Below are 26,086 nucleotides of genomic sequence, written 5' to 3' on the forward strand. Positions count from 1 at the left end.
TCAAAGATATTGTCTGTCTGTATACCTGCATTGTTATCACTCTTTAATTTTATATTGTTCTTAATTGTTATGCTGCTGCTGGAGTATGTAAATTTCCCCTTGGGATTAATAAAGTATCTATCTATCTATCTATCTATCTATCTATCTATCTATCTATCTATCTATCTATCTATCTAAATAGTGTACTTTTTACTTTGTTACATTCTTTAGTAAATCCTTGCTACTCGTTACACAGACTAAACTATTATTAAAATAAATTCATAAAGGAGACCAAGCAGGTGTGTTTGTGTTGTATATCATTAAAAAATAAACTTTTTGCAGCGCCTTCCTCTGCTCATTCGTTCCCATGCTTTCCCATTCACTGTTAAGACATGGAAACTGGTTGTGCATTTTCCCCTCAGTCGTATTTGAACACTCCGCTCAAAGATATAAAACTCAAAGCTGATTCATATATAATACAGTGCCTTCTGTGCCTACCAGCATCTAAAGAAATCTCTGTTTTCAAGAATTCACCTTTAAATTTAAAGAAGCCTGTTGAGATAAGCGTTGTTTTCTCTTTTTATGCTGTGTTATATGGGGGCCCTGCAGTTCCAAAGAGCAGAGTCTTTTTAATTTTGTGCAAACAACATTTTATGGGCATTAGTAATATCTGGAAAGCCCAAGTTGTATATTGTGCACATCATAATATCCATATGTTGTACACACAAGATATTGTGATGAACTCTTATGAGCCCAACTACTGAAAAATTCAGCCATAAAAGCTGCTGGTTAACTGGAGAAGACAGTCTCGGGTTCAAGTGAGATCTCGTAGCCTGAGAAGGGTTACATGAGTGTCCCTGAGCCTGGACGCTACATTCCCACTGCTAGTAAAAGAAGTGTCAACTTTTCTACAAGTATTTGTATTTTTGTTGGTACAGGACCACTAAAGTCTGATCAAGAGCCACAAGGGCAAATCAAAATACAGCTGATTTATGAAGTGAATATTCTAGCTTTATTTATGAGAGTCAGCTCTGAGCAGAAATATATTTTGTCTTTGTAAATTGGAAAATTACTGCCCATCTGTTATTCTGTATTCAACTGAACTACAGTGTGTGACTTGTATCATCTCTATGCTGTCCTAATTATTAGTTCTTTATGTGATTCAGAAGAGAGAATTGTAATGTAACCGAATGTCCAGCGCACTCCTCAGTAGAACACGGACTCTCGGATTTGTATTTACCATTTTAGTATGTTATACTGAAGTTAATATTAATGCAGATTTGTTATATATGTGGGATATTGCTATTCTTTACACTTTGAATTGTCTATTGGAGGGCATTAATAATATGAAAATTTATTAGGAGACAACTGGTATACATCGGGTTATGTTGGAGACTTCATAATACACTGGTTAATTCCTTAGTTTACAGAAGTGCTCAAGAGAGAAATTTAATTTGGTTGGGTACCAAACTAAGCAAATTAAGCCCCAGTTTTCTTAAGAAAATGCTTGTTAAAGAAAAAACAGTGTTCTGAAATTTAATGTAATGATTGTAATAATTCTAAAGTCTGTCTTAACTTCATTGAAATGTAATAAACCAAATCTTTCTCCATCTTCCAATAGGTTATATATGTTGTGAAACGCATACCCCTAAACACAGACAGACACCAGAATGTACAAAACACACTCTTTATTCTCCTTTACAGCACCACAATGCCTTCATCCACCAAATCTTTCTTCTTTCTCTCTTTCTCTTCACACTGACCTCCTCTCCCCTCCTAACAAGCTTCATCTCTTTCCTCCCAACTCTGGCTCAGCTTCTGGAGGGAGGCGGTCCCTTTTATATTGATCCGAATGAGCTCCAGGTGCTCCCCCTGATGACACTTCCTGGTGTGGCGAAAGTGTCAAGAGAGCCCCTGGAAGCACTCTGGGTGCCCCTGGGAATTCCTCTGGCCACACTTCCTAGTGTGGCAGAAGTGCTGCCATTCAGGACTTCACAACCATCTGGGCGCCCCCTGGTGGTGGCCATGTCCTCCGGTAGGGATAAACGTCCCAGCTCTGGTCCAGTGGCCCAGAAGTAGACCCGGTCGGCTGCCCCCTCATGGCCTAGGGGAGGTATTGTCCATCATGGGGACCATCATGCCCCATCCATCTGGGACAATATATATAAAGACACAAAAGAGGTTAGAAAAAGATTTGGGGATCACCCCATATATTGTGCACAACACACAAAAAAGGGACAGCCTAAGAAGGGAGGGTGCTGAGTTTTTATAATGGTAGAGAAGGAAGCAGAGGATCTGAGGAATCAAAGCGAAAGTGACATTGTAAGGAGGTGTGGCTAGGAAGGGGGTGCAGGAACTTTGTGGAACTGTGCAGGACCTGTGAATTTTATGTCATTTTCTCTTTGGGTGACCTGCAGAAGAGGGAGAAGAAAGGTTAGTGCACTTTCTCAAAGCCTGCTCTCAGTTAAGCCCTTAGCCTGCCTCCCAAGCGCACATGTATGACACGACCCATCCCCTCTCAGCCCAGACCCATCAGGTCAGACTGTCAAACAGAGAGATTGTGAATGCGGGAGAGGGCATTGGCATTGGCCTGAAGAGGGCCCCTGAGATAAACAACGGTGAATCTATACAGCTGCAGATCCAAAACCATCTTGTGAATCGACTCCTTCTCTTGGGCCATCCACTGAAGGGCAGCATGGCCCATGACAAGAGTGAACTCATGTCCTAAAAGGTGCTACTCAGCAGTATCTCTGCCCATCTGATCGTGAGAGTCCCTCTCTCGAACCCGGCATACCTGGTCTCCTGGTCCAGAAGTTTCTGGCTCAAGTACATTATGGAGTGTTCAACATCGTCAACGCTCTGGCTCAGCACAGCACCAAGTCCTGTGTCAGAAGCATTCATCTGGAGAATAAAACGTAAGGAGAAATCTAGTGTTTTTAGTACAGGTGCTGAGATAAGGGCCTGCTTGACGTCACGGAATGCAGTGTCTGCCCTATCATCCCATACAGTACCACTAGATGAGGGGTAAGCTTCTTTGTCACATATGTCAATGGCATTGCCATCTCTGAGTAGCATGGTATGAAGTTTTTGGATGGGACCAGTTTAATATGACATGGACTTTGGAACACTGTGGTCTGACGGTGCCTCTGCCGACTAGATAGCCTAAATATTTAGCTTCAGTCAATCCAAAGAAACATTCCTTTGGGATGATATGGAGGCCAGCTTCCGCTAGTGTTTAGAGCTGTATGTGTTCTTCCCATGTGCCAAAATAAATAACTATGTCATCTAGGTAGGCAGCACTATAGGCATTGTGGGGCCAAAGCATTTTGTCCACCAGACACTGGAACGTTGCAGGCGCCCCATGCAAGCCGAATGGGAGAACACAATACTGCCACTGTCCACTAGAGCTCCTCCATGCGGTGTTTACTTTTGTGGATGCCGTTAAAGGAATTTGCCATTACCTCTTCGTCATGTCAAGGCTGGTTAAATAATGTGCCTTTCCTAACCTCTGCAGGACATCAGTCACTCGCAGCATTGGATAGGCATTGAATTGGGAGACTTGATTAATCCGGCAGAAGTCGTTACAAAACCTCAAGGTTCCTCTCCAGCTTAGGGACCAGTACAATAGGGGTGGACCAGGGTCTGTGGCTCTCTTCAATTACTCCCAGGTCGATTATACATCTGATCTCAAGCTCCACCTTGTTGAGCAGATGTCAAATCTGGATCGAAGTTATGGTCGATTTTCTGAGCAAAGAGGGAGCCATGCTGGTGGGAGGAGATCTTGGGAGCCTGATCATTCCACTGCTTCAGCAGGTTGATGTGGTATATCTGCTTGCTCAGTTGAAAATGTGGCTGTTTCACCAGACAGTAAACAAGCCCCTCCCTCTTCTTAACTTAGTAGGGACCCTGCCAACGGGCCAATAATTTGGAGTAGGATGTGGAAACGAGTTCCATTAGATGGTCCCCTGGCTAAAACTCGCAGAAGGTCATGCCACAGTTGTAGAAGCGGGCCTGTGCTGCCTGAGCTTTTGCCATGTGTTCTGTAAGTAGTGGCTGGATTTTATCTAATTTATTGTGTAACTGCGCAATACTTTCCAGTATGTTTGTTGAAGGATGTGCCTCGTTCCATTCTTCTTTTGGGATGTCCAAAATGCCCAGGAGTTGTCGTCCGTACAACAATTCAAAGGGGTAGAAGTCCATGGAGGCCTGTGGTACTTCCCAATAGGCAAACAAAATGAGGGAAAGTAACGGATCCCAGTTCCTTACTTCCTCACTTACCACCTTACGCAACATCTATTTGAGAGTTTGGTTAAATCCACGGTTTGTGGGTTATATGCAGAGGTCTTCAGACATTTTATTTTCAGTAACTTGGCCACATTCTTGAATGTTTCTAAAGTGAAAGGTTTCCCTTGGTCCTTTAGGACTTCTTTAGGGAATGTCGACTTGCACAAAGACCCCTACAAGTTCCTTTGCAATTGTCTTAGAATTAGCTGAGTGCAGGGCAACAGCCTCCGGAAAACGGGTAGAATAATCAATGAGGACTAGGATGCATTTTTGTTCTCATGCCGAGGGCTCAAGGGGTCAAAGATGTCTACCCCAATTCGGTTAACGGGAATTTCTATTAGGGGGAATCTGTTTCAATTGTCAGTCTGGACTTGAGTTACAAAAGCAACGGTCCTCCTCATTTATTCTGGGCCAGTAAAAGTGGAGCTTAATGCCCATCACCACATCAAGGAAGAAGACTGAGGAAAACCTACAGTCCCCTACGGTTCATTGTGAATGCAATTGTGCTATTATGAGTTTAGTTGTATTTGTGACTATTCCTGTGCTTTTGTCATTGCTGGATGTTTGTTTTTTTTACCTTTCTTGGATTTTGTGTATTGGGACATTGTTTGCTATGAATTCCCTTTGTTGTTTCTTGTGGTTTTGGAGTTTATTTTGGGCCTTTTATTGTGAAAATAAACCTTTGTATTTATGAAGATTCTTCATTGCCCTTTTTGGTGATTAGCTGGGGTTTAATGGTTCCCCCCTTCTGTGGAAATTTTGATTTGTATTATTTAGGACTTATGTGCTTGGGACTCTCTAGTTCATAACAAAAGGATGTTGACAAAGTCAAGACCATGATAAAGAATGGACAACATGGGATTGTGGGACAAGAAATAAAACAAAAAGCTGAAGAGAAAGGACAATGAGAGGATGAAAGTGACCACTGTCGGCGAAGGGCTCAGGGTCAAAATGCTGTGTTTAAGAATTTAACAAATAAGATTTGGTCTCGTCCGATGCGAGAGATGGACGTCTGAAGTGGAGCTCCGCTAGCAGTGGTGCTATTTTTCATATTATTTGCTTATTATTCTGAGATATCCTGTATTTATTCAACCCGAGAGGGACCGCTACAGTATATGTAAACACATATAAACATGGCCAACAAGAAGGGGGTCCGAAAGAATCGAAGACTAAAGCTACATACAAGATACGATTAGCAAGCCCCAGTTCAAGATACGGCCTCTCAGAGACGGACCTGGATCAGATGGGCGAAAGTACAGACTCCTCGGGACCAAGGTCCGCTACATCGCCGCCGCTGAGAGCGAAAAGGGGAACGAAGGTGAGATCGTGAGTGCAGATGTGGATAGCTCGCCGATTGGAGAGGATTACCTGAAACTGGAAAAGGCCGGGAGGTCCGCGGCTTCAGTTACGCAATTACGCGGGACTGGAGCAGCGGGACACCGCTTCAGCAGAGTCTGCTGCTTCATCTACGGTACAAGAAGGCACAATTGAGGTATGTGAACTGAAAGTGTTGCTCGCTGAGCTCAGGCAAGATATAAAGAAAAGCGAGAAGGCTAATGAGAAAGCAACGGCAAAGGCACATGAGAGACTGAAACAGGAGATGAAACAGGCCAATGAATGGCTGCGACAGGAAATCCAACAGGCAAATGAAAGGCTGCGTCAAGAGGTACAACTTGAACTTCGACAGGTGCTGGGTAAAATTGAAGAGCGCATTGAGAAAAACTCGTTAAACTGAGCACGCTTGCTGATCGATTGGAGCATCTTAGTGAGACATTCACGAATCGGATCGAAATAGCCAACATCTAGCTGCCAGTGCCGAGGAAAGAGCAGTAAATGTCAGTTCGAATGTAAAAACTCGAGAAAAACTTGGAGACAGACTGGCTGCTTTAGAAGATGGGAATAGAAGGTATAATGTCAGAATTGAAGGCCTGCCGGAGAATCGAGAAAGTTTAAACCCGTGAAATTCGCAACTGAACTTTTTCTAAAATAATCGGGGCGACTTTAAAGCAGAATCTGAGATAGCAGCGGCTTACAGCAGACGCTGATCAAACACCGCCAGACCCGACCAAGATCTTTTATAGTTCGCTTTGAACGATTATCATTTAAGTTAGAGGTGATGGAACTCCTCAGGAAAAAAGGAAGATATTATATATGAAGATTGCCACATTCGGTCTCCCTGACTTCTCTCCAGCAACAGCTATCAAACGCGCCTTCTATAATATTAAACAGGCTACGGCAAGCCAATGTCAAATACGGCCTCCTGTATCCGCAAAACTGAAAGTGGAATGGCAGGGTCATTTCTATGTTTTCGCTAGCAAGGAGGAGGCAGAAAATGAGTTAAGAAAGCTGATCCCGGACTATTCTGATACATAATTGTGAGTCATGGCGGTAAATGATAAAGCTAGGATTAATAATCTACTGTCTGATCTATTTGTTTTAAAATACGGGTTTTTATCAGCATATATTCTCATATTCTTATTATTACTTACTTATTACTTATCATTACTTAGTATTACTAGGCGCTAAATGTTTATGTTTTATTGTGCTTAATTACGTTTTCCTCCTCTTTTTCTTTTCTAATTATTTCATGTGTACCCTAAATGAGACTGTTCAATATCATACCCTTGGTTTGCTGTTATTGCTATTACTGCATTAAGACTTGTTATGCTTGTTTTGGACACATCTTTAACACCATCACCTGGGTTTATTATCTGGGGATATCATCTTAATGCACTAAAATTGATGAAGATTATATATATATATATATATATATATATATATATATATATATATATATATATATATATATATTAAGTGCAAAATTCTTTTTTTTTTTCCTCTTTTAAAGACTATATTGGTAACAGATATCTCTATCTTTTAACCTTAAAGCGCCACTGCATGGGGGCTTGATGTGCTTTGGACGTGCTCTGTCTCTGGGTATGTCAGAGGACTGGGACTGCATGAAGTGGGTTTTAGCCTCACCTGGGGAGGCAAAAAGGGAGGGTGGGGGTTAAGGGGAAGAGAAAGAGAGCAGGCTTGATCTATATCTAATCTATCATCTCAATCTTTATAATTATAACTATCAACGTAATAATAAGCTGCATGGCAACAACTCTTGGGGGAATAGGAAATTAAGACCTAAACTATTTCACTTCCAGTTAAGACTATAATATGACACCAAAAACTCAGAATCAGTGTCTCCATGATGGGACAGTTAACTTCGTAAGCTGGAATGTTAAAGGCCTGAATCACGAATTAAAGAGAAAGAAAGTACTTTCTCACCTAACAGGTCTAAATGCTAAAATAGTATTTTTACAGGAAACCCACTTACTAAGTAAGGATCAGTTCCGCTGCAAAAAGACTGGACTGGCCAAATGTTCCATTCTAGTTTTACAAAGAAAACTAGAGGGGTGGGAATTCTCATACATAGAACAGTACCATTTGTAGCATCAGATGTAGTATTGGATCCTGAAGGGAGATATGTGATGGTCATGGGAGACTTATCTAACTGTAAAATGATTTTGATAAATGTTTATGCACCTAATGTTGATGATAAGGAATTTATACAAAATTTATTTGCATCCATTCCCAATCTGAACACTCATAAACTTATAATGGCTGGGGACTTTAATTGTGTTCTAAATCCACTTTTAGATAAGACTTCCTCCACAGGGGAACGCAACTAACACCGCAAAGATAATTACAAAGTTTATAACTGATCACAACTTATCAGATCCCTGGAGGTTTTTAAACCCAAATTCAAGAACATATTCTTTCTACTCACCAGTACATCATTGCTACTCAAGGATTGATTACTTCTTTATAGATAATAACTTCTTGCCTAAGATTAAATCTTGTAAATACGATGCTATTGTTATTTCAGACCATGCTCCGATGATCTTGGAGCTGAAATTACTAAGCCACATACACTCACCCGCAGATGGCCTCAATCCGCTTCTATTAGCTGACGAGAATTGTACTGAATTTATATCCAAACAAATTGAATTCTTTCTAGAGACAAATACATCCCCTGAGATCTCTGCAGGAATACTCTGGGAAACTCTTAAGGCCTTCTTAAGAGGACAGATTATCTCATATCTTTCCCACAGAAATAAATCCGCGAAGAAAGTAGCAGAGATAAAAAGCGAAATTACTAAAATAGATGAAGAACATGCCAGACTACCAAGCGAGACTCTACATAAGAGGAGGCAGGCTCTACATTCAGAATTAAACCTCTTGACAACTAAAGAAACCGAACAACTAATTTACAAATCCAGACATCATTATTATGAACATGGAGAGAAAGCTAATAAGCTTTTAGCGCAACAAATTCACAAGCAAGATGTGCAACGCAATCTCGTAATTACTAACATAACGGAGATAAAATCATCGAACACAAAAATATAATGTACACTTTTAGAGACTACTATAAATCCCTATATACTACTGAGTTTAAAGAAGACAATATACAATCTAATGCATTTCTGGATAAATTACAGATACCACAAATTGACGCTATTAGTGTGGAGGAGCTCGATAAACCTCTGTCATTATCAGAATTACTGGATGCTATAAAGTCACTCCAAGGTGGAAAAGCAGCAGGCCCTGATGGCTACCCTGCAGAGTTTTACAAGAAATTCTCCGCTCAGCTAGCTCCCTCCTATTAGCAACATTTACAGAAGCCAGAGATAACCAATCTCTTCCACAAACCTTTCGCCAAGCACTAATCACTGTCTTTCCAAAACAAAATAAGGACTTATTACAATGTGCATCATACAGACCAATTTCACTTCTGAATAACGACGTTAAAATACTCTCTAAAATCATAGCTAGAAGGATGGAGAAAGTGCTCCCTCAGTAATATCACAAGACCAAACTGGATTTATTAGGGGCCGACACTTATCTTCAAATCTTCGACGCCTGTTTAATGTAATATACTCACCAACTAAATCAAACACCCCAGAAATATTATTATCATTGGATGCAGAAAAGCATTCGACATGATTGAATGGAAATACCTTTTACTATTTTGGAGAAGTTTGGGTTTGGCCCAACATTTGTGCATGGATTAAATTACTGTATACTAACCCAGAAGCTTCAGTTTGCATCAATAACATTTGCTCAGACTACTTTAAACTAGAACGTGGCACAAGACAAGGATGCCCTTTGTCACCACTGCTGTTTGCAATTGCCATTGAACCACTGGCAATACATTGTCGAAATACTGATCAGATAAAGGGGATTAGCAGAGAAGGACTGGAACAGAAAATCTCATTATATGCAGATGACATGGTACTGTATATATCGGACCCAGAAAATTCTGTGCCTGCAGTCTTAGCAGCACTCACAGAATTTCAAAAGCTCTCTGGTCTCAGAATTAATCTGAATAAAAGTGTACTCTTTCCGTGAATTCTCAAGCATATAATATTAGATTAGACACCCTTCCTTTTATCATTGCAGAACAGTTTAAATACCTCGGGTAAACATCACAAGTAAACATAAAGCTCTTTATCAACAAAATTTCGTCTGCATGGAAAAAATTAAACAAGACTTGCATAGATGGTCAACCCTTCATCTCACACTAGCTGGAAGAATTAACACTGTTAAGATGAATATTCTTCCTAAGCTCCTTTTTATTTCAAAACATACCAATATACATTAATAAATCGTTCTTTAAGCAATTAGATTCAACAATAACCTCATTTATTTGGAATTCTAAACATCCACGCATCAAAAGAGCGACCCTACAAAGACAAAAGGCAGAAGGGGCATGGCTCTACCTAACTTCCAGTTTTATTACTGGGCGCAAATATACAGTCGATAAGAACCTGGACACAAATAGAAGAACATACACAGGCATGGACCGCAATAGAAGTAAAATCCTGCAGTACTTCTTTGTATTCCTTGCTTTGTGCTCCAATAAACACACGCTATCGGCAATACACTAATAACCCAATTGTGCTCCACTCACTTAGAATCTGGAACCAATGTAGAAAGCATTTTAAGACGGAGAAGCTTCTTTCTGTGGCACCCTGCAAAAGAACCACCTCTTTCAACCCTCACAAACATATGCAGTTTTAATATCTGGAAAAATTTGGAATTAACTTGCTTAGAGATCTTTATATAGACAACGTCTTTGCATCCTATGAACAATTACATTCCAAATTTAACATTCCAGCTACAAATTTCTTTCACTATCTTCAAATCAGGAACTTTGTTAAACAGAACCTTCCAGATTTTCCTCATCTTGCACCCTCATCCACGCTGGAAAAATTATTGCTCAATTTCAAGGAGTTAGACTCCATCTCTACAATATATAAAATCCTTTTACAATCCCTTCCTTTCAAAGATCCAAGAGGACACTGGGAAAATGACCTCTCAATTAATATATCAGAAAAGGAGTGGAAAGTAGCAATGCAGAGAATTCACTCAAGCTCCATATGCAAAGCATACAATTATACAACTCAAAATTATATATCGAGCACATCTGTCTTGACTAAAACTCTCCAAAATGTTTCCAGGGCATGATCCAACCTGCGAACGCAGCAACCAAGCCCCAGCCTCACTAGGTCACATGTTCTGGGCCTGCTCCAAATTAACATTATTCTGGACAAAAATTTTAATTACCTCTCAGACAGTCTTGGACTCACAATCCCTCCTAACCCATTAACAGCTGTGTTTGGGGTTCTTCCAGAGGGCCTTAAAGTGGAGAAAGACAAACAAATTGTGATTGCATTCACTACACTGTTGGCACGCAGACTTATTCTGATAAACTGGAAGAACCCAAACTCTCCTCTTTTAAGTCAGTGGGAAACTGATGTGTTATACTATTTAAAATTGGAAAAATCAAATACTCAGTTAGAGGATCTGTGCAGACTTTTTCAAAACATGGCAGGATCTAATCAGTAATATTTTGAAATGTTTATAAAGCACAGAGAATTTGTTGATTTAGGTATTTTTAAAGCCTTAAATTTTACACCGTTTGGCTTGCTCTCTCTCTCAAGGGTGGGGATCGATCTGTTCTTAGCATAATTCTTTTTTTTGTAAAAACTTGATTGCTATGTATCGATTGTAATAAAATTAATAAATAAAAAAAAAAAAAAAAAAAAAGAATTTAACAAATAATAAGAAATCTGCAGCTGTGTCTGCATCTTTCTACCCACGTGTGACACTGGTGTTTGTCCTGATTAAACTCAATTTTTATATGGTGGGTGTGGAACATAAAGAGCCAGAAAGTCAGAAGAAATAAAATTCAACAAACACACAAACACACACACACACACACACTTATTGTTCACTTACGTCAGTTTCTCTAATTTGCAGTTTTCACTCTTCAGCCCCTCACACAGCTGATCCACTCCTGAATCCTCCATGTTGTTGTAGCTCAGGTCCAGTTCAGTCAGTTGTGAGTGTGGAGAAGAAAGAGTTGAGGAGAGAGCTGAGCAACATGTGGAAGTGAGACGACATGACCACAGGCTGTGTAGATAAACAGAGAGAAGTGAGGACATGTGGACAGACAGACAGACAGACAGACAGACAGACAGACAGACCGTTGGGGTCTCAATAAGTGACATGATGACTACAAGCAGAGCTGGATGCTCAGGTGTGTCACTGAACAGCAGGCTGCTGCTAGCATTTGAACTGAAACACAATTTGAACTCCACACCAATGCTGCCCTGCAAGGCGCTATATACCTGAAGCATCTTCTGTTACCCTCAGTAACAGAGAGGATGTCAGTTGTCATACTGGACAGGAGTGTCACATAGCAGCACTGACCTTGTCCTCCACTTGAGTGTTCAGATGCACTTCTCTGAGTTGGTGACAGCTGAGTGGCAAACTCATATTTCTGTCTATCATTCAGGACTCAGGGTGAGGACACAGCTGAAATGATTGACAGGAGGCCATTTACAAAAGCCAGCCTATCCAGATGTTCAGTGACAGCAGGTGTAAATCAGTCAGCCTTTATTTTATAGAGCACTATTCACAAGTGAAGACAAAATAATAAGACAGAAAAATTAAAACCAAATGAAAAATAAAAATGTGTTTCAGAGTCATTGTGACAAAGTGGACAAATGGACACAGTTTACAAATTAGAATTTGAGTTCAAGTATCAATGAAGTCATTCCAGATAAAAAATATGGAAAGAGACAAAGTCCTTTATTTTATATAGTGCCTTTCATTCAAAAGTCACTGTACATGTCCAGCTCTTTCCTTGTATTTTTACACTGAGCACAGACAGGTGAAGTGACTCACTCAGGAACACACAGCATGTAACAGGCAGGAACTGAACCCACGTCACTGAGATGTCGACGTTAGACACTGCCTCACACATCAGGGACCAGGGTGCAAATCTGAACACAGGACTGAGCTCTTGGCTCTTGGTGCTGATTCTTTTTTCGTTTTTATGCAGATAAGACTTTAGGGGTGTTGGCTGACTTTATATTTTTAAATCAGTTATCAAGGACGTAGTGACTATAATAAACTTTTAAAGTAAAATGTGTACAAATGACAGTGACGTATGAGTGACAAGGGCCACAAATGTCATTGGACATTTGAAGTGAAGTGCCGCAGATCTACAACAGGGAGGACAGACTGAGCTGAGTTTTTGTGCTCAACTAACAACTGAAATCTTCTTAATGGCCAACGAGAAGATGAGCCAAACACGAGGTCAGTCGACAAGTCAGCGGCGCATTTCAGGCCTTCCTGAAGCCATGGACCACAGTACCAAGAACAAAAAGGGGATAAATAAATGAGACACTAAAAGAATGAAAAATGGAAAGGCAACTTGATTGGATGAAATATCAGCAGAAGTGTGGAAGACTTTAGGAGAAGAAGAAGTAGATGTGTTGTGGAGTCTAGTGCAGAAGATCTATGAACAGAACAGAATACCAGATAGGTGGAGGAACAGTGAGATTCTACACATTTATATAGGGTGACATTCAGGATTGTGGAAACTGTAGGGGGACCTAGCTGATGTCATACAAAATAAAAAGTTGGGAAAGGGTTATAGAGAGAAGGCTTAGAGAGGAGACCACCACAGTGGAGGAGCAGTATGGTTGTATGCCATGGAGAGGAACAACTGATGCAGTCTCTGTGCATTGAAACAGCTGATAGAGAAACATTAAGAGGAACAGAAAGGCTTTCCTGTGGTGTTTATTGATATGGAGAAGACTACTGATAGAGTGTCACATCAAGAAGTCTGGAGGTGCATGAGACAGAAAGGAGAACCAAAGAAGTGAGTGAGGATAGTCCAGGATATGTATGAGGGAGTGAGGACTCGGGTTAAAAGCAGTGTTGGGGTAACAGATAAGATCCTAGTTAGAGGAGGTGTGTACCAGGGGTCTTCTTGAAGTCCTTATATCTTTGATCTGGTGATGGATATATTGAGTCATGGAATAAAAGACCAGTCTCACTAGTGCAAGCTTTTTGCTGATGACACTGTGTTGTGTAGCACCAGCAAGGAGGATATTTGGAGAATGGAAAAGGGATATGGAAGATAGAGGATTGAAGATAAATAGGAAGAAGAAGACAGAATATATAAGATGTAATGATCCGAATTACGAAATCAGTCTGCAGGAAAAGCCACTGAAAAGAGTGGAGGAGTTTAAATATCAGTTGTACCAAAAGATGGAGAAGATGAGACAGAGATAACCCATAGAGCGTAGTATGGATGGAACAATTAGAAGAAGATATCAGGAGTATTCTGTGCTCAAAGAAATAAGGGAAAGCTAAAGGTGAGGATTTTAAGACAGTGGCAAGACCAGAAATAATGTATAGTGCTGAGACATGAGCAGTAAAGGGGAAGCAGGAGAAGAAGTTGGAAGTTGTGGCAGAAATGAGGATGAGGAGATGGGTGTGTGGAGTTATAAAAAGGACAGAATAAGAAATGAGACAATCAGAGGTACTACATGGCCTCAGTCTACTCAGGATTCATTTATTTTGAGGTAAACTAGCTGTAGTAGACCTCAATTTTTCATTAGGCCTGTACTATTCATTGTGTCAGCAATCATCTTATTACATGTGCCAGGTAATAGTGGCTACCCGCTCAGACCCTGGCATCTTGCACCTTTCCTGGACCCCCAGAACACAGAGAAGTGCTACAATGTCACACATGATCAAGGTTACAGAGCACACCCAGATGCTCTTGAACGCAGGTAGTGGGGTCTCAACATGTCAGGAGGAAGGCTGCTCTATGAGCTAATGAGGGTCTGTAGCATGGGGCTTGCATGTGCATGAGGCTGATTAGCACTGAGGTGTGTTTATGAACGCACATTTACAAGGTGGTTGTGATATTTAAACGGTAAGATGCAAAGAGATGTGTGTACAGCAGGTTTTATATTTTGGGAGGATGGGATTTAAAAAAAATTTTCACATTCAAATCCGTGCAAAGTTTTATAAATGAGGCCCCAGGTGATTTGTTAGATTGCAGCCTCTTTAATCTAATTAGTACACCTACCTCTACAATTTCATAAAGTGAGGTGCCTCCTTGACTGCGCCAATTCCTTTCTTTTAAGTGAGTTTCCATTACTTCACACGTATAGCATTTGCTGTTTCACTGCCTGTATATTTTAATTCCACATTGATATTTCCGATGCACTTCACCTCCTTTTTACTTGTAAAATAATAAAATAATCTCTTTTGGTTATCCTCTGTCCTTCAACTTTCCTAATTCACTTTTCAACCAATGTGCTATGGTCAGCATTGAAGTTAACAGTTTTATACACCTTACTATTGTCCCTTCAGAGATTCTTTTCAATCTCTTTATTTACCCACAACAACACAACTGCTTAAAAATTTTGGGATGAACTTGTTCTGCATTATATGAAAAACAATTTCAAAAATGCTCCACTGCTCCTCAACTGTGTCTATTTTTAAAGTCTTCTTTAGACTTTGTCACATTAGCTCAATATTTGCTCTAATAAATTAAAATGTGATAATTTTAGTCTTTGCATCTGCACTCTGCCAAAACATTGTGAACTATAATAAATTATGGTCATTTGATCCTCGCAGATCAATCACCTGCAATTCTACTCTGGTGTAGTAGTTAAGGCTTTGGACTTCATCCCCTGAGGTGGTGGCTTCATATCTCACTTATGACTGGCCATCTCAGAAGTGTAAAAAAATCAGTTGGACAATTCCAACTCTGAGGTTGATGCCCCCAGACAGTACATGACCCACTGGATTTTACCTCTCTGATATGGAGTCTTCTCCCATCTCACTCTGGAGGTCCATACTGTCTCCCTAAAGGAGAATTTGCCAGTTTCTTATTACAATGCAGCTCAGTGATTTCCTCCTTGAGTTCTGCAGGCATCTCCTGCCGATACAAGCCTCCTGGGAGCAGACTTCATCAAAGACAGTTTTCAAGAACTTCAGTATCATAAAGGACTAGTATTGTGTTGATGTAATAATTAAAACATGTTTGGGTGGCAGTTAAGTTCTTTAAAAAAGTAAACTCTAAGCCTCTATATTTGCTGTTTAGGATGCTCTCTCTATTCCACACCTTCTTCCTGCTACTACTTCCATGCTGTAAGCTGCCTGATGAATGTGTTTTTATCTTTATCTACGCTCTACTTTTTTATGTGCATTTTGTTCTCTAAGTGCCACTATAAGCAGATTCAAGACCAGTTAATGACGTGATGTCCAGGTGCTGAGCTGCACTCCACCTTCTGACATCTCCGTCACTTTAACCACCGCGGCTACTTGACCTGCCACACCACAACGTCATCTGCTGCTGAGATGCACACTCAGCACTCACTCACAATGTGCCTTTACTACTGGGCAGCAGATAAAAAGAGCAAAAACCTCTTCTAAACTCTTTTAAAGGAGAATTAAAAGCCATTAAAAGTGCTGCCTGGCCCCATAGTGACTTCCAAAAATAAAACACAAAGAGAAGTGCTGTGCATTGGTCAAGTTTCATACAGAAGCAACACACGTAACTCAACTCTCAGCACAATCCACAGACAAGACTGATGTCTGGTTGCAGTCCACGCTCTGCACATTAGCCAAGGATCACCAACTTGAGTCAGGTATGGAGTGAGCCTGTCAGTAGATGAGATGCTAAGTTAAAGTAATGTCTCACCTGGCAGGGCCTAATGGACTGTCTTGAACAGTCTCCTGTCTTAATCTACTGATACAAAGGAGCACCTCAATAATACACCAGCCAAAGATTTAACAAATTAATTTACTCATTTTAGAGACTGGTTAGCCATTCAAGGTAGGTTTTTGCCTTGTGCCTCATGATCTCAAGGCAGGTTCCAGGTTTTTGATATCTTTAACTAGGATTAATCGGGTTCAGATAATGGATGAGTAGATTTTAAAGAAGAAAATTTGGAATGCATTTAGTGACATCACTTCCTGTGCGGTGTTAGTGGGGTTTACTAGAAGATCTTAGGAGTGGATTAAGTGACACACTGTGGTCAGTAGAATGACAGTAGAATTAAACTCTTGATGATTTGTTACTCACCTGACACGTCTGTAGAGGTGGAGAGTTAGCGCCAGTATTTTTATGATGTCTTCAGTGATATTGTTACATGACAGGTCAAACTTCTCTAGATGTTCACAGCAGAAGCTGGCTGATTCTGACAAAAGAGAAATCACTTTGATAATTATTTCCCAGAGTATATTAATGAGAGGTTAAATTACATAAACTACTACATTGTTGCCTGCTTATTTTATAAGACACATTTCAAACAACAATTTCATTCCCCTAATTTGACACTTTCATTTTTCTTTCTTTCTGCAGATGTTTTTTTTTTTTTTTATATTGGCCCCACAATTGTGCCGTCCTTAGCACTGCTGTCTTAGAGAAACAGCGTAGACCTACTGTCCTTTGCTCTAATCCTGGCCCAAATTTTCAAATTGAAGTTTGTGTTTTCTACCTCTCATATCAAAAAGTGGTGATTGGTGAAATTCATCAAAGCATTTTTCACAGTGAACGTGTAGTGATTGCCAGTGACATTTGCTGAAAATTTTCCTGGAAATTTGCCTCATGGTCAGCTCAGACAAACCTTTTTTCCATGCGTCCCATGATGCTTTGCAAGGCCAGTGTAACATCACAGAGCTCTACATGGTTCAGGTTGCCTCCACACTTCCTGGTGCCTACAGAAGGCTCTCAAACCCGTAACCATCAACAGTCATGTACTGAGATGAGCTGAGCAAATGAGGACACACACATTCAGCAAGGAGTCAGTGCAAAAGTGCTCAGTGCTTTTATTAAAATCCAAAAAAAAGTGCAAAAGGTGCAGTGGAAAAACGATCTTCGATAAATAATTAAATAAGTGTCCAGTGGAGGTTAAGAACAATAAATATTTCCAGTAAAACCAAGGCTAAAATCACGGCAGCATCCTCTTCTAAAACCAGACACAAATCCCAAAGACTATTTCTAAAATATTGCATCACCTCAGCTTATCTCATCAGTACTATACAGCCAGAGGAGACACCTGCCAACAGGTGTAGTCTTCCCTTAAACATTGGTTTGGGGTCCTACTGTCAGTCATAGGACGTCTACCATAGCAAGTCCAACGGTGTGTATCTGGGAAGCACCACACAACAGGGCGCTCCTACTCCTCTGCATTGATCTAAGGAGGCCTCCTCTCTAACCCAGCAATCGAGCTCAGGCCTGCTGCACACATACACGGTGCTTACTCCTGACTACCTGCCTCTTTTCCAAATGACACTGGCTCCTCATCATCCTGCCTCTTTTTCCTTCCTTCTATAACCTCTGTCCTCTCTTCTTTTCTTTTCTTTGGCCCTCTTAATCTTTTCTTCTGTTTTTGATCTTTCTTTTCCTGTGGTTTCTTCTTCTGTCTGTTCTTGCAGGCTTCCTTTATACACCTGACAGCCAATCCCAGAGTAGCACGTGTTCACACACATACGTACCTATTTGGGGCCTGAACACTCTGAGATGCGATTATTTATTTAAAACTACAGCTTGCCACTGGCCTCTTATCACATATCAATGCACAGAACTTTGATGCTTGGAAACTACAAAATCATCTGCTTCAGGCATGCATGATGTCACAACCTGATTAGCACTCTAGCCTTCCACCCTGATTTCATTAAAAAAAAATGCAGTATTTTCACTTGAGGGGCATATTATTGATCATAATGGGTTCAGATCTGCAAAAATCCACAATCATCTCCTTGGTATTTGTTGTGTTCAGAACCAGGCAGTTTTTATTGCCCCAGTCACTGAAAGCTCCAATCTGATCCTTATATTCCTTATATAGGTGTTTCATCTCACAGGGCACTCTGGATATCATTCAGAGGAATCGCAGCACACAGCTTGATGGCAACTTGATGGCTGAGAGGGCTCTGATGGCAGATAAGGAGGCATTTGTTAGAGGAATCTGTGAGCAGGTGACACACCATATATAGTCCGGTGACCCATGTCCTGTTTACAAAGGTACTGAAGCATTATGCACATCCGAATCTGTTCCTCGGAGAGTCGCAATCTAGGTGGCTGATGGAACTGTCCTTATGGATGACAATGCAGTTGTGACCCGCTGGGCTGGCTACTTTGACCAGCTATATAAAGATGATCATCCGGCTAAGATGTTGGATATCTCCGAGTCTGCGTTTCTTGAGGCTGATCCTCCAATTAGCTGTGAACCCCCAGTCTCACTGAGATTACACAGGTGGTGAACCAGCTGATGGTAGGGAAGGCTGCAGGGATCTGTGGTATCCAAGGTGAACTTCTCCAGGCTGGTGGTAAGGCTGTCCTCCTGGCATTGCAAACAATCTTTGCTTCCATTTGGGAGACAGTCGTCATCCCAACCTATTGGAAAATGGGACTTGTCGTCCCTATCTGGAAAGGGAAGGGTCATCGCCTGGATTGCAGCAACCACAGGGGGATAACACTGCTCTCTGTGCCAGGTAAGGTCCTTGCTAGGGTCATCCTCAATAGGATCCGCGATCACTTGCTCACCTACCAGTGACCGGAGCAGTCTGGTTTTATACCTAAGAGGTCTACCATTGACCACATCATGGCACTGGGGGTTCTCATCGTGCGCAAGCGTGAATATTGGCAGTTTCTTTGCAGCCTTTGTCGATTTTTGCTAATTGTTCAACTCAGTTGATCGAGCTGCCCTGTGGAACATCCTAAGACTTCACAGGATCCCCTCAAGTGCTCAGTACTTTGCTTAGTGCAAAGTAAGGAAGAACAAATTATCTGGCATTTTGAAAAGTTTAGACTTTAATGTTGCTTCTTGCAATTAAATGGTGACATGATTGAATTGTTTAAAATCATGACAGGAATAACTATAGCAAAAACGAAAGCAGTCTTACTTTAAAATGAGATCACACAAGGATACAATTGGAAACTTGATAAGGGTGAGTTTCACACAAACCTTAGGAAGTATACAAGTCAGACTGTGGTGCATCTCAAATAATGACGCCTGATCATTAAGGTCACTACAGTTTGAGAAGCAGCTGTCAGCCATCCTGTCTCCTGAATGGGCTGATACACTTACGAAGCTCTCTGCCCCACCCAGACGTGTAGTAGATATCACTTGACAGATGGTCAGCTTGCATTTAATGCTATGAACCCACCAAGGCCAGGTCAGCAATTGGGGCCTTTTATTTTTTTTCATTATTTTTTCTTGTTTCTATAATTGCAGAGGCATAATGAGATTTTCAGCAGTATCATTACAGAAAAGCAATATATTTTTCTATTCCAATAACAGTTAATTTCTAGATGTAAACTCCCACCTGTTTAATAAAAAAATATTTGTTGGGCATTTGATAGAAAAGTTGGAATGCCGGCTTCAGAACCAGTTTTATAAATGGCGTTAACTCAGATTTCTGTATGAAAGCACTGGTGTTGGCTTAGGCTGCGCTGTCATGTCGCTCTGTTACTTTTCTGTCTTTGTCAGAGGAACCCAGGCTGTCATCCTGCTGCACTGCTTCACTACATGGCTTGTATCATTCACTGTGAGAAGATCTCTCCATTAAACACCAAAGCCAGAATGAGATACTTCATTTTGTGAGCATAACTCTGTTGTTTAGGAAGTAGGTCTATCACAGGAGGTCTGGTGTGTCAATGGACAAAGCACATCATGTACAGTCAAAGGTGTACTGTTTGGTCTAAAAACTGAATGTGTGTGTGGTCATGGAAATGAAGATTTGCCATTCATTAGTAGGAGAAATTAAGAAATTAAGGATGTTGCTGTCAATGACATTGTTTTGTGAGGACATCAGAAGGGTTTGGATGAGAACAGGCCATTCAGTGCAACAAAGCTCACCAGTCCTGTCCACTTAATTCCTACAAAATAACATCAAGTCAAGTTTTGAAAGTCCCAAAAGAATTCCACATTACATCGATGCATCGATTTACATTTAAAGCTCATCTCACCTGTAAAGATGGGTTGTTTGCCGACTGCCTTCAGCTTCACAGTAGATATTTTATGATTGTAGTTTAGCTTCTTTTGCTTTATATGTGCTTCAATTTAGTTTCAGGTTAAGTAGGGGAATTTATTTACTGCTCAAGACGTAGACTCTTCAACTTAACAAGATTCCTTTAAATGTTACGTACACTTGAGATTTGTCAATATATGTTTTCATAATAAATATTAATATATTAATAACGCACCCCGTGACCCTGTAGTTGGGATATAGCGGGCTGGATAATGGATGGGTGGATGGATAATAATGCTAGAGACAGTCTTTATATGTCTATGTGTGAGGGAGGAGTGTGTAGTTGTGCCAGAGTTTTAATTGTTGTAATAAAAGCATTGGTGCTGATCATGTATTGGTGGGTGAAGGTGGGTATTTGGGTGAGTGTGTGTGAGGTAAGAGGTAGAGGTGTGTGGTGTGAGATACACCACTAATAGTAATAGGACCCTTGGGAGTGTCAAAGGGTCTCTCTAACATCTTCTGGGTTTATCACAGACCTGTTCTACCTATTCATGTGCTGCCTATGACTTTGATGCCATCTTAAGCCCAGGATTCCCCAGCAATCATTCAGCTCATAAGAGAGTACTCGTCTTCCTAAATGGTCTTCCTCCAACAAGGCTGCCTTGTGGCTTGTCACCAATGTGGCTGCCCTGTGGCCTACATTTAAGACGGCCACCCAGAGCCTACACTTAACATGGTCACCCTGTAGCCTACATCCTCCATTGCCTACATGCTGCAGTCTTTCGCTATCAGAAAGTTGGATTTCACGTAAATACCTATTGAGGTGGAAGCTTCCAGTCAGAAAGCTGAATTCTCTGGGATGAGAAATAATGCTGAGCTATAATCTCTGTCATTAATATATAAAATAAAAAATAAATTGCTTGGTCAGGAAAAAAAATATTTTATTCAGTTATACTATGGTATATATTTGGGAATTATGAAACAGTTTTAATATATTTAGTGAGCACTTTAGGTTCATGAAAATATTTCATCGTATCCTGGAATTCCACATTAACTCAGTAAAGTAGTAGGGTGTGAGGCCATGCAACTTCAAACTCCTGTGAAAATAACTGCATCCCCTCGGCCCACTCTCAAGACAGCTGTTGTCTCTCATACCTACAGAAGCAAGTAAAATATGTCTTTAACTGCACAGCCACACTGTGGCAGTAGGGCAGATGCTATGGAAGTTAGTTAGGAGGAAGACTGTCAAACTGCTTCTGCCATGTATAGACCCTGTGTTTTACCGTTCACCGCATATGCCGTCATTAACTACACTGTTCTTCAGCCTGCTCAGAATGTTCAAGTAAACGGCACTCTTTTAAACCCCACTCAGATATAAATGTCGACATATCAGAAAAGATGAACACTCCCCATTAAATCAATGGACTTACATAAGGAGGATCGTTTTCGTGCTCCTGCCTAGGACATTTAGATAAATATAAATGGACAATGTTCTTTATAAAGGTAATACATAAAAATGAAAATAAAGAAAGAAAGTGTAAAGGGCAAAAAAGAATAAAAAGCTTCAAAACTTCATTCCTCCCTACTTACCTGAAAGGTTAAAGAAGGTAAACTTAAGCAAACAAAGCCAGTGGACTTCACATCCCCTCCTCTCGCACAATTGTGTGGTTTGCTCCTGACTTGCCCTTCACTGCACTCCTCATGTTGTGTGTTCCTTTGACTGGGATTGCCGCTCACACACACTCCAGCTCTCCGTACTTGTAAGTTTAACATCTTGTTTTATAGTTTATACTATGTCTGCTCACCAAGTGCTGTTCTCTTCTATAAATCAACCAACCCTAACCATAAAAAATAAGGCTGAGCATTCAGATCAAGCACCATAGATAAATTCATATAAGCATTAAACACAATATTAATTACAACTAACTGATTGTATATTAACGTTAACATGTACAGGTCACATAAGCTCATCCTTGAATAATCAGCATTTTATAAACACTTTTAGTCATAGTGAAGATGGACACAGCTGTCCTCATCCCAGTAGTTATCAAACACCTTTACTATTGATAGGCACAATATAAACATAAAGGTTGTCTAGAAACTCTAAAGTCATCAAAGTAGTTCAAAACAATACCTGGTTCTCCAGTGTTCACAGAGATGACTTCACTAGGAGGTCCCACTCCGACCTCACAGATGGCTGCATATCTCACGTCATACTGTGTAGACCTCTGAAGACCTTCCAGAGTGAAACATTTCTCGGTGTCTCTCGTCATCTGTGACCTCCACTGTCTCTCAGTGTGTTTTCGGAACTGCACCAGATACTTTATTGTCTCATTTGATCCATGAGGCGGGAGTGAGAGCTCTATTTCTGCTGATTGACTTGATGTTTTTAATATTTTAGGAACATCTGGAGTTGAAGGGGGCTCAAAGTCTGAGCTACGCAGCTCCCCTTTACAATACAAGAGAATTGAACTGCTTTCTTGCATCTCAACAGGCCTGCTAGTAACCACAAACTTGGTGGCTTCATTCTGTTGGTTGTTACTTGCAAAATCAAGAAATAGTTTTCTTCTCAGTCTTATTTTGTCACAGTTCACCTGTGAATGTACCCACTCGTCATTGTTCACCATATCAGTGCTTCTAATACCACTTATTTCTTCAGATATAAAATAATTTTCCATTGTGTTTAAACTTTTGCTTTCTTTGCTTAACAAGTTGAAATTAAAGTCCACAATGTAGTTAATGTTTGGCTCAAAAATCAAAGGCTCTATTCTATCAAACCTTCCAGTTAGAAGTGATACATTGCTGTCTTCCATACCCTTAATCAGAGCCTCAATCACCCTAATCTCAGTCTGCAGTGAGCACAGCCAGCCCTCTAACTTGTGCTGACTGAATGGTGATGTCCCATGTACCTCAAGGATGTCACCTAGTGCAGTTGCATTTGTTGCTCCTCCCCGAACTGATGGCAAAATCTGAGCGAGCCTCTTTTGAAAATACAGCTTGTACCTCTCAATCAGAGTTTTGAATTTGCTGATTTTCTCTTCTATGTTGTAGAAGCTCTTGACTAAGGACTCTGTTAAAAGATAATCACACATCATCTCTGCCTCTAGTAAAGAGTCCAGCACACACTCTGCCTGGGTGACCAGGTCAGTACTGATCTCATACATCAGCCTGGCAGCACTGGAGTCCAGCAGACTGAGGGGGTAAAGCCACACAGTGACGGGCACTGCATGCTCACCATCTTCACCCAGGAAACTGGGCAGTTTCTTGTACACATCTAGGGCTGTTAAATAGTCAACTGGAAGTTCACGAATATAAAAGTCTCCATGGAAAGTGCACCGGATATTTTTAGCTTCCTCTTTCTCTTTAGCAGACAAGTCCACTGATCCTTTGCCATGAATGGTAAAGTGAGGGATTTTCTTTATCGATACTTTTAATTCTCCTACAATGGCATGAGTAGATTCGTCTTTAGAAACATCTCTGTCAAACACCATGAGGGCCCGAGCTCCATACAGAATCGCTGTAACCACATGAGTCGCCGTCCCCTGCCTGAACACTTCTTCATACGTGACGTTGTTTCTACTGAGATGACTCATTGTCAGCTGCTTAAACATGGTGGTCATGAAGTAATTCAGGGTCACTCTAGCTTGATTCTTGGAGGACTTGCTGTTGTTCAGGTACTTAGCTGAACCGCCAACCTCTACAAGGCCACAGGCAAAACTTCCCCTCAATGATGCATTTATATTGAGTGCCTTGGACTTATCAGTCAGAGAGTTGGAGGTCTCCAGTGAATACTCCGTAAGACGTTGTGATTTAACGCTGATGTCTTTCTCCAGGACGGACTTACTCCAGAGTGTCACCCCTGTGGAAGCAAATATATTTCTAGTTTGACAGAATCCTGTATTAACTAACTGTATATATTATATTTCAGCATTGATCTATAATACTCTTCAGTAAATGTTAGTGATCAAGTCACTCTCTCTCTGGAGTGTCCATGTATGACACCTGAGTGTATCCAGTGGTGCAAAGATACCCCTTTTTCTGGATTTGTTGTCATCTTGCATCCCCTATGCAAGCGGCTAACAAAATGCACAAAAAAGACACTTGAGTCAGACAACACAGCCTGTGGTGAGCAGACTCATTCATGGAGGCCTGAAGAAACTGCAGATTTTTATTACAACCAATGAAAAAGGCAGTTCTTGCGTAAGTGTGAATTTAGTATTCCTTTGAAATTCTCATTTTAGTTTTTGTCTTTTTCTTATGATCCATAAGTTTATCCCACAGAGCTCAAAATGATTTGTTGAACGATTGGCACTCAGCATTAAGATGCTGGGATAACATTCCCAACAACAACAGGGTCATTCTTGGTTGTGATATTTGTCTGTTCACAAATTTGCAAGTATTATTGGTATTTTGATATTATCTGTAGTTTTCAGACATTCTCCCTTTGACCTACGTTCTACTTTTGTTCATTTGGAACCTCTCTGAATTACGAATTCAAAATCATTCATCTTTGGAATCTTATTCCTTTTAAATGCTGTTATAATAAGTTTGTTATAATATTAAGTTTAATGTCACTCTCTTTATGCACACTGTTATGGATTCATTCATGCAGGCAGACCAAGTATGGTACACAGGGGCTAGGCTGCATTTAGAAACCATTAGCCTAGCAGTTTGGAGAATGGAACTGCAAGTAGGCATTGTGCTATTACTGTATTTTTGGAGGTGGGGTTGAGTCCTTTCCTGTCCTTGTTTGGAGACCAGAGAGAGAGAGAGCCTGCATGTGGAGAAACCAGTATACAAGGCTTGAACTTTTGCCAATACACTTTGAAGCTAAGTTATATTATTTTTCTGGTGTAATTTTGTACCGCTATACCACTATGGGAGGGATATCGCCTTTTGCATTATATCTATATAGTTTCTGGTTACTTAAAATACCGCAATTTAAAAAGAACATATTTCCAAAGAGCTAGTGCCTCTTAAGGAAACAAATGCTTCCTATTAAAAAATGTATTATTTAAAGAATAATAGTTTGATTTTTCTGCTAGGGGTTTTCCAGTTCCCCTCTCCCTTACCTGATTGTTTTGTATACCTCAGGCTTTTGGAGGGTGTTGACCTTGAAGCTTACTTGAAGTATTCAAATCTTTTTGAATTTTTTAAAGTTGAAGAACTTGTGATCATGACAGCTATAAAGGTCTTTAACAAACCAAAAAATCTGCAGCTATCTCACAGTAAAGGTGGCCAGAGTTCACATCTTGGGTCTTCCCTACATAGAATTTGCATGTTCGCCTCCCCAGGGGTCTTTTCACTGTCCAAAGACATGCAGGTTAAGTGAAGTGGCAATGCCCGACTGGCCCTAGTATGTGTTTGGGGTATGTGTGTGTGTTCAGCCAGCGTTGGACTGATGCCCTGTCTGAGGTCTGTGTCTGCCTTGCGCCATATGCTGGATGCTGGATGGGATAGGCCCAGCACC

The 26,086-nt window shown here is 40.7% G+C and overlaps 1 protein-coding gene across 1 annotated transcript in view; it reads right to left on the minus strand.

The window, feature by feature from the left end:
- Nucleotides 1-3,948: 3,948 nt before the first annotated feature.
- The window catches only part of LOC120534767 (stonustoxin subunit alpha-like), a 72,463-nt gene continuing 50,325 nt past the window's right edge, over nt 3,949-26,086 (minus strand). The window contains exons 3-6 of the mRNA XM_039762346.1: nt 22,751-24,475; nt 16,727-16,841; nt 11,639-11,739; nt 3,949-4,193 (exon numbers count right to left, since the gene is read on the minus strand). Coding sequence (XP_039618280.1) covers nt 3,949-4,193; nt 11,639-11,739; nt 16,727-16,841; nt 22,751-24,475 — 2,186 coding nt within the window. The remainder of the gene's footprint in view (nt 4,194-11,638; nt 11,740-16,726; nt 16,842-22,750; nt 24,476-26,086) is intronic.

Source organism: Polypterus senegalus, chromosome 8 (assembly GCF_016835505.1).
Source record: "Polypterus senegalus isolate Bchr_013 chromosome 8, ASM1683550v1, whole genome shotgun sequence".
Classification (NCBI taxonomy): Eukaryota; Metazoa; Chordata; class Cladistia; order Polypteriformes; family Polypteridae; genus Polypterus; species Polypterus senegalus.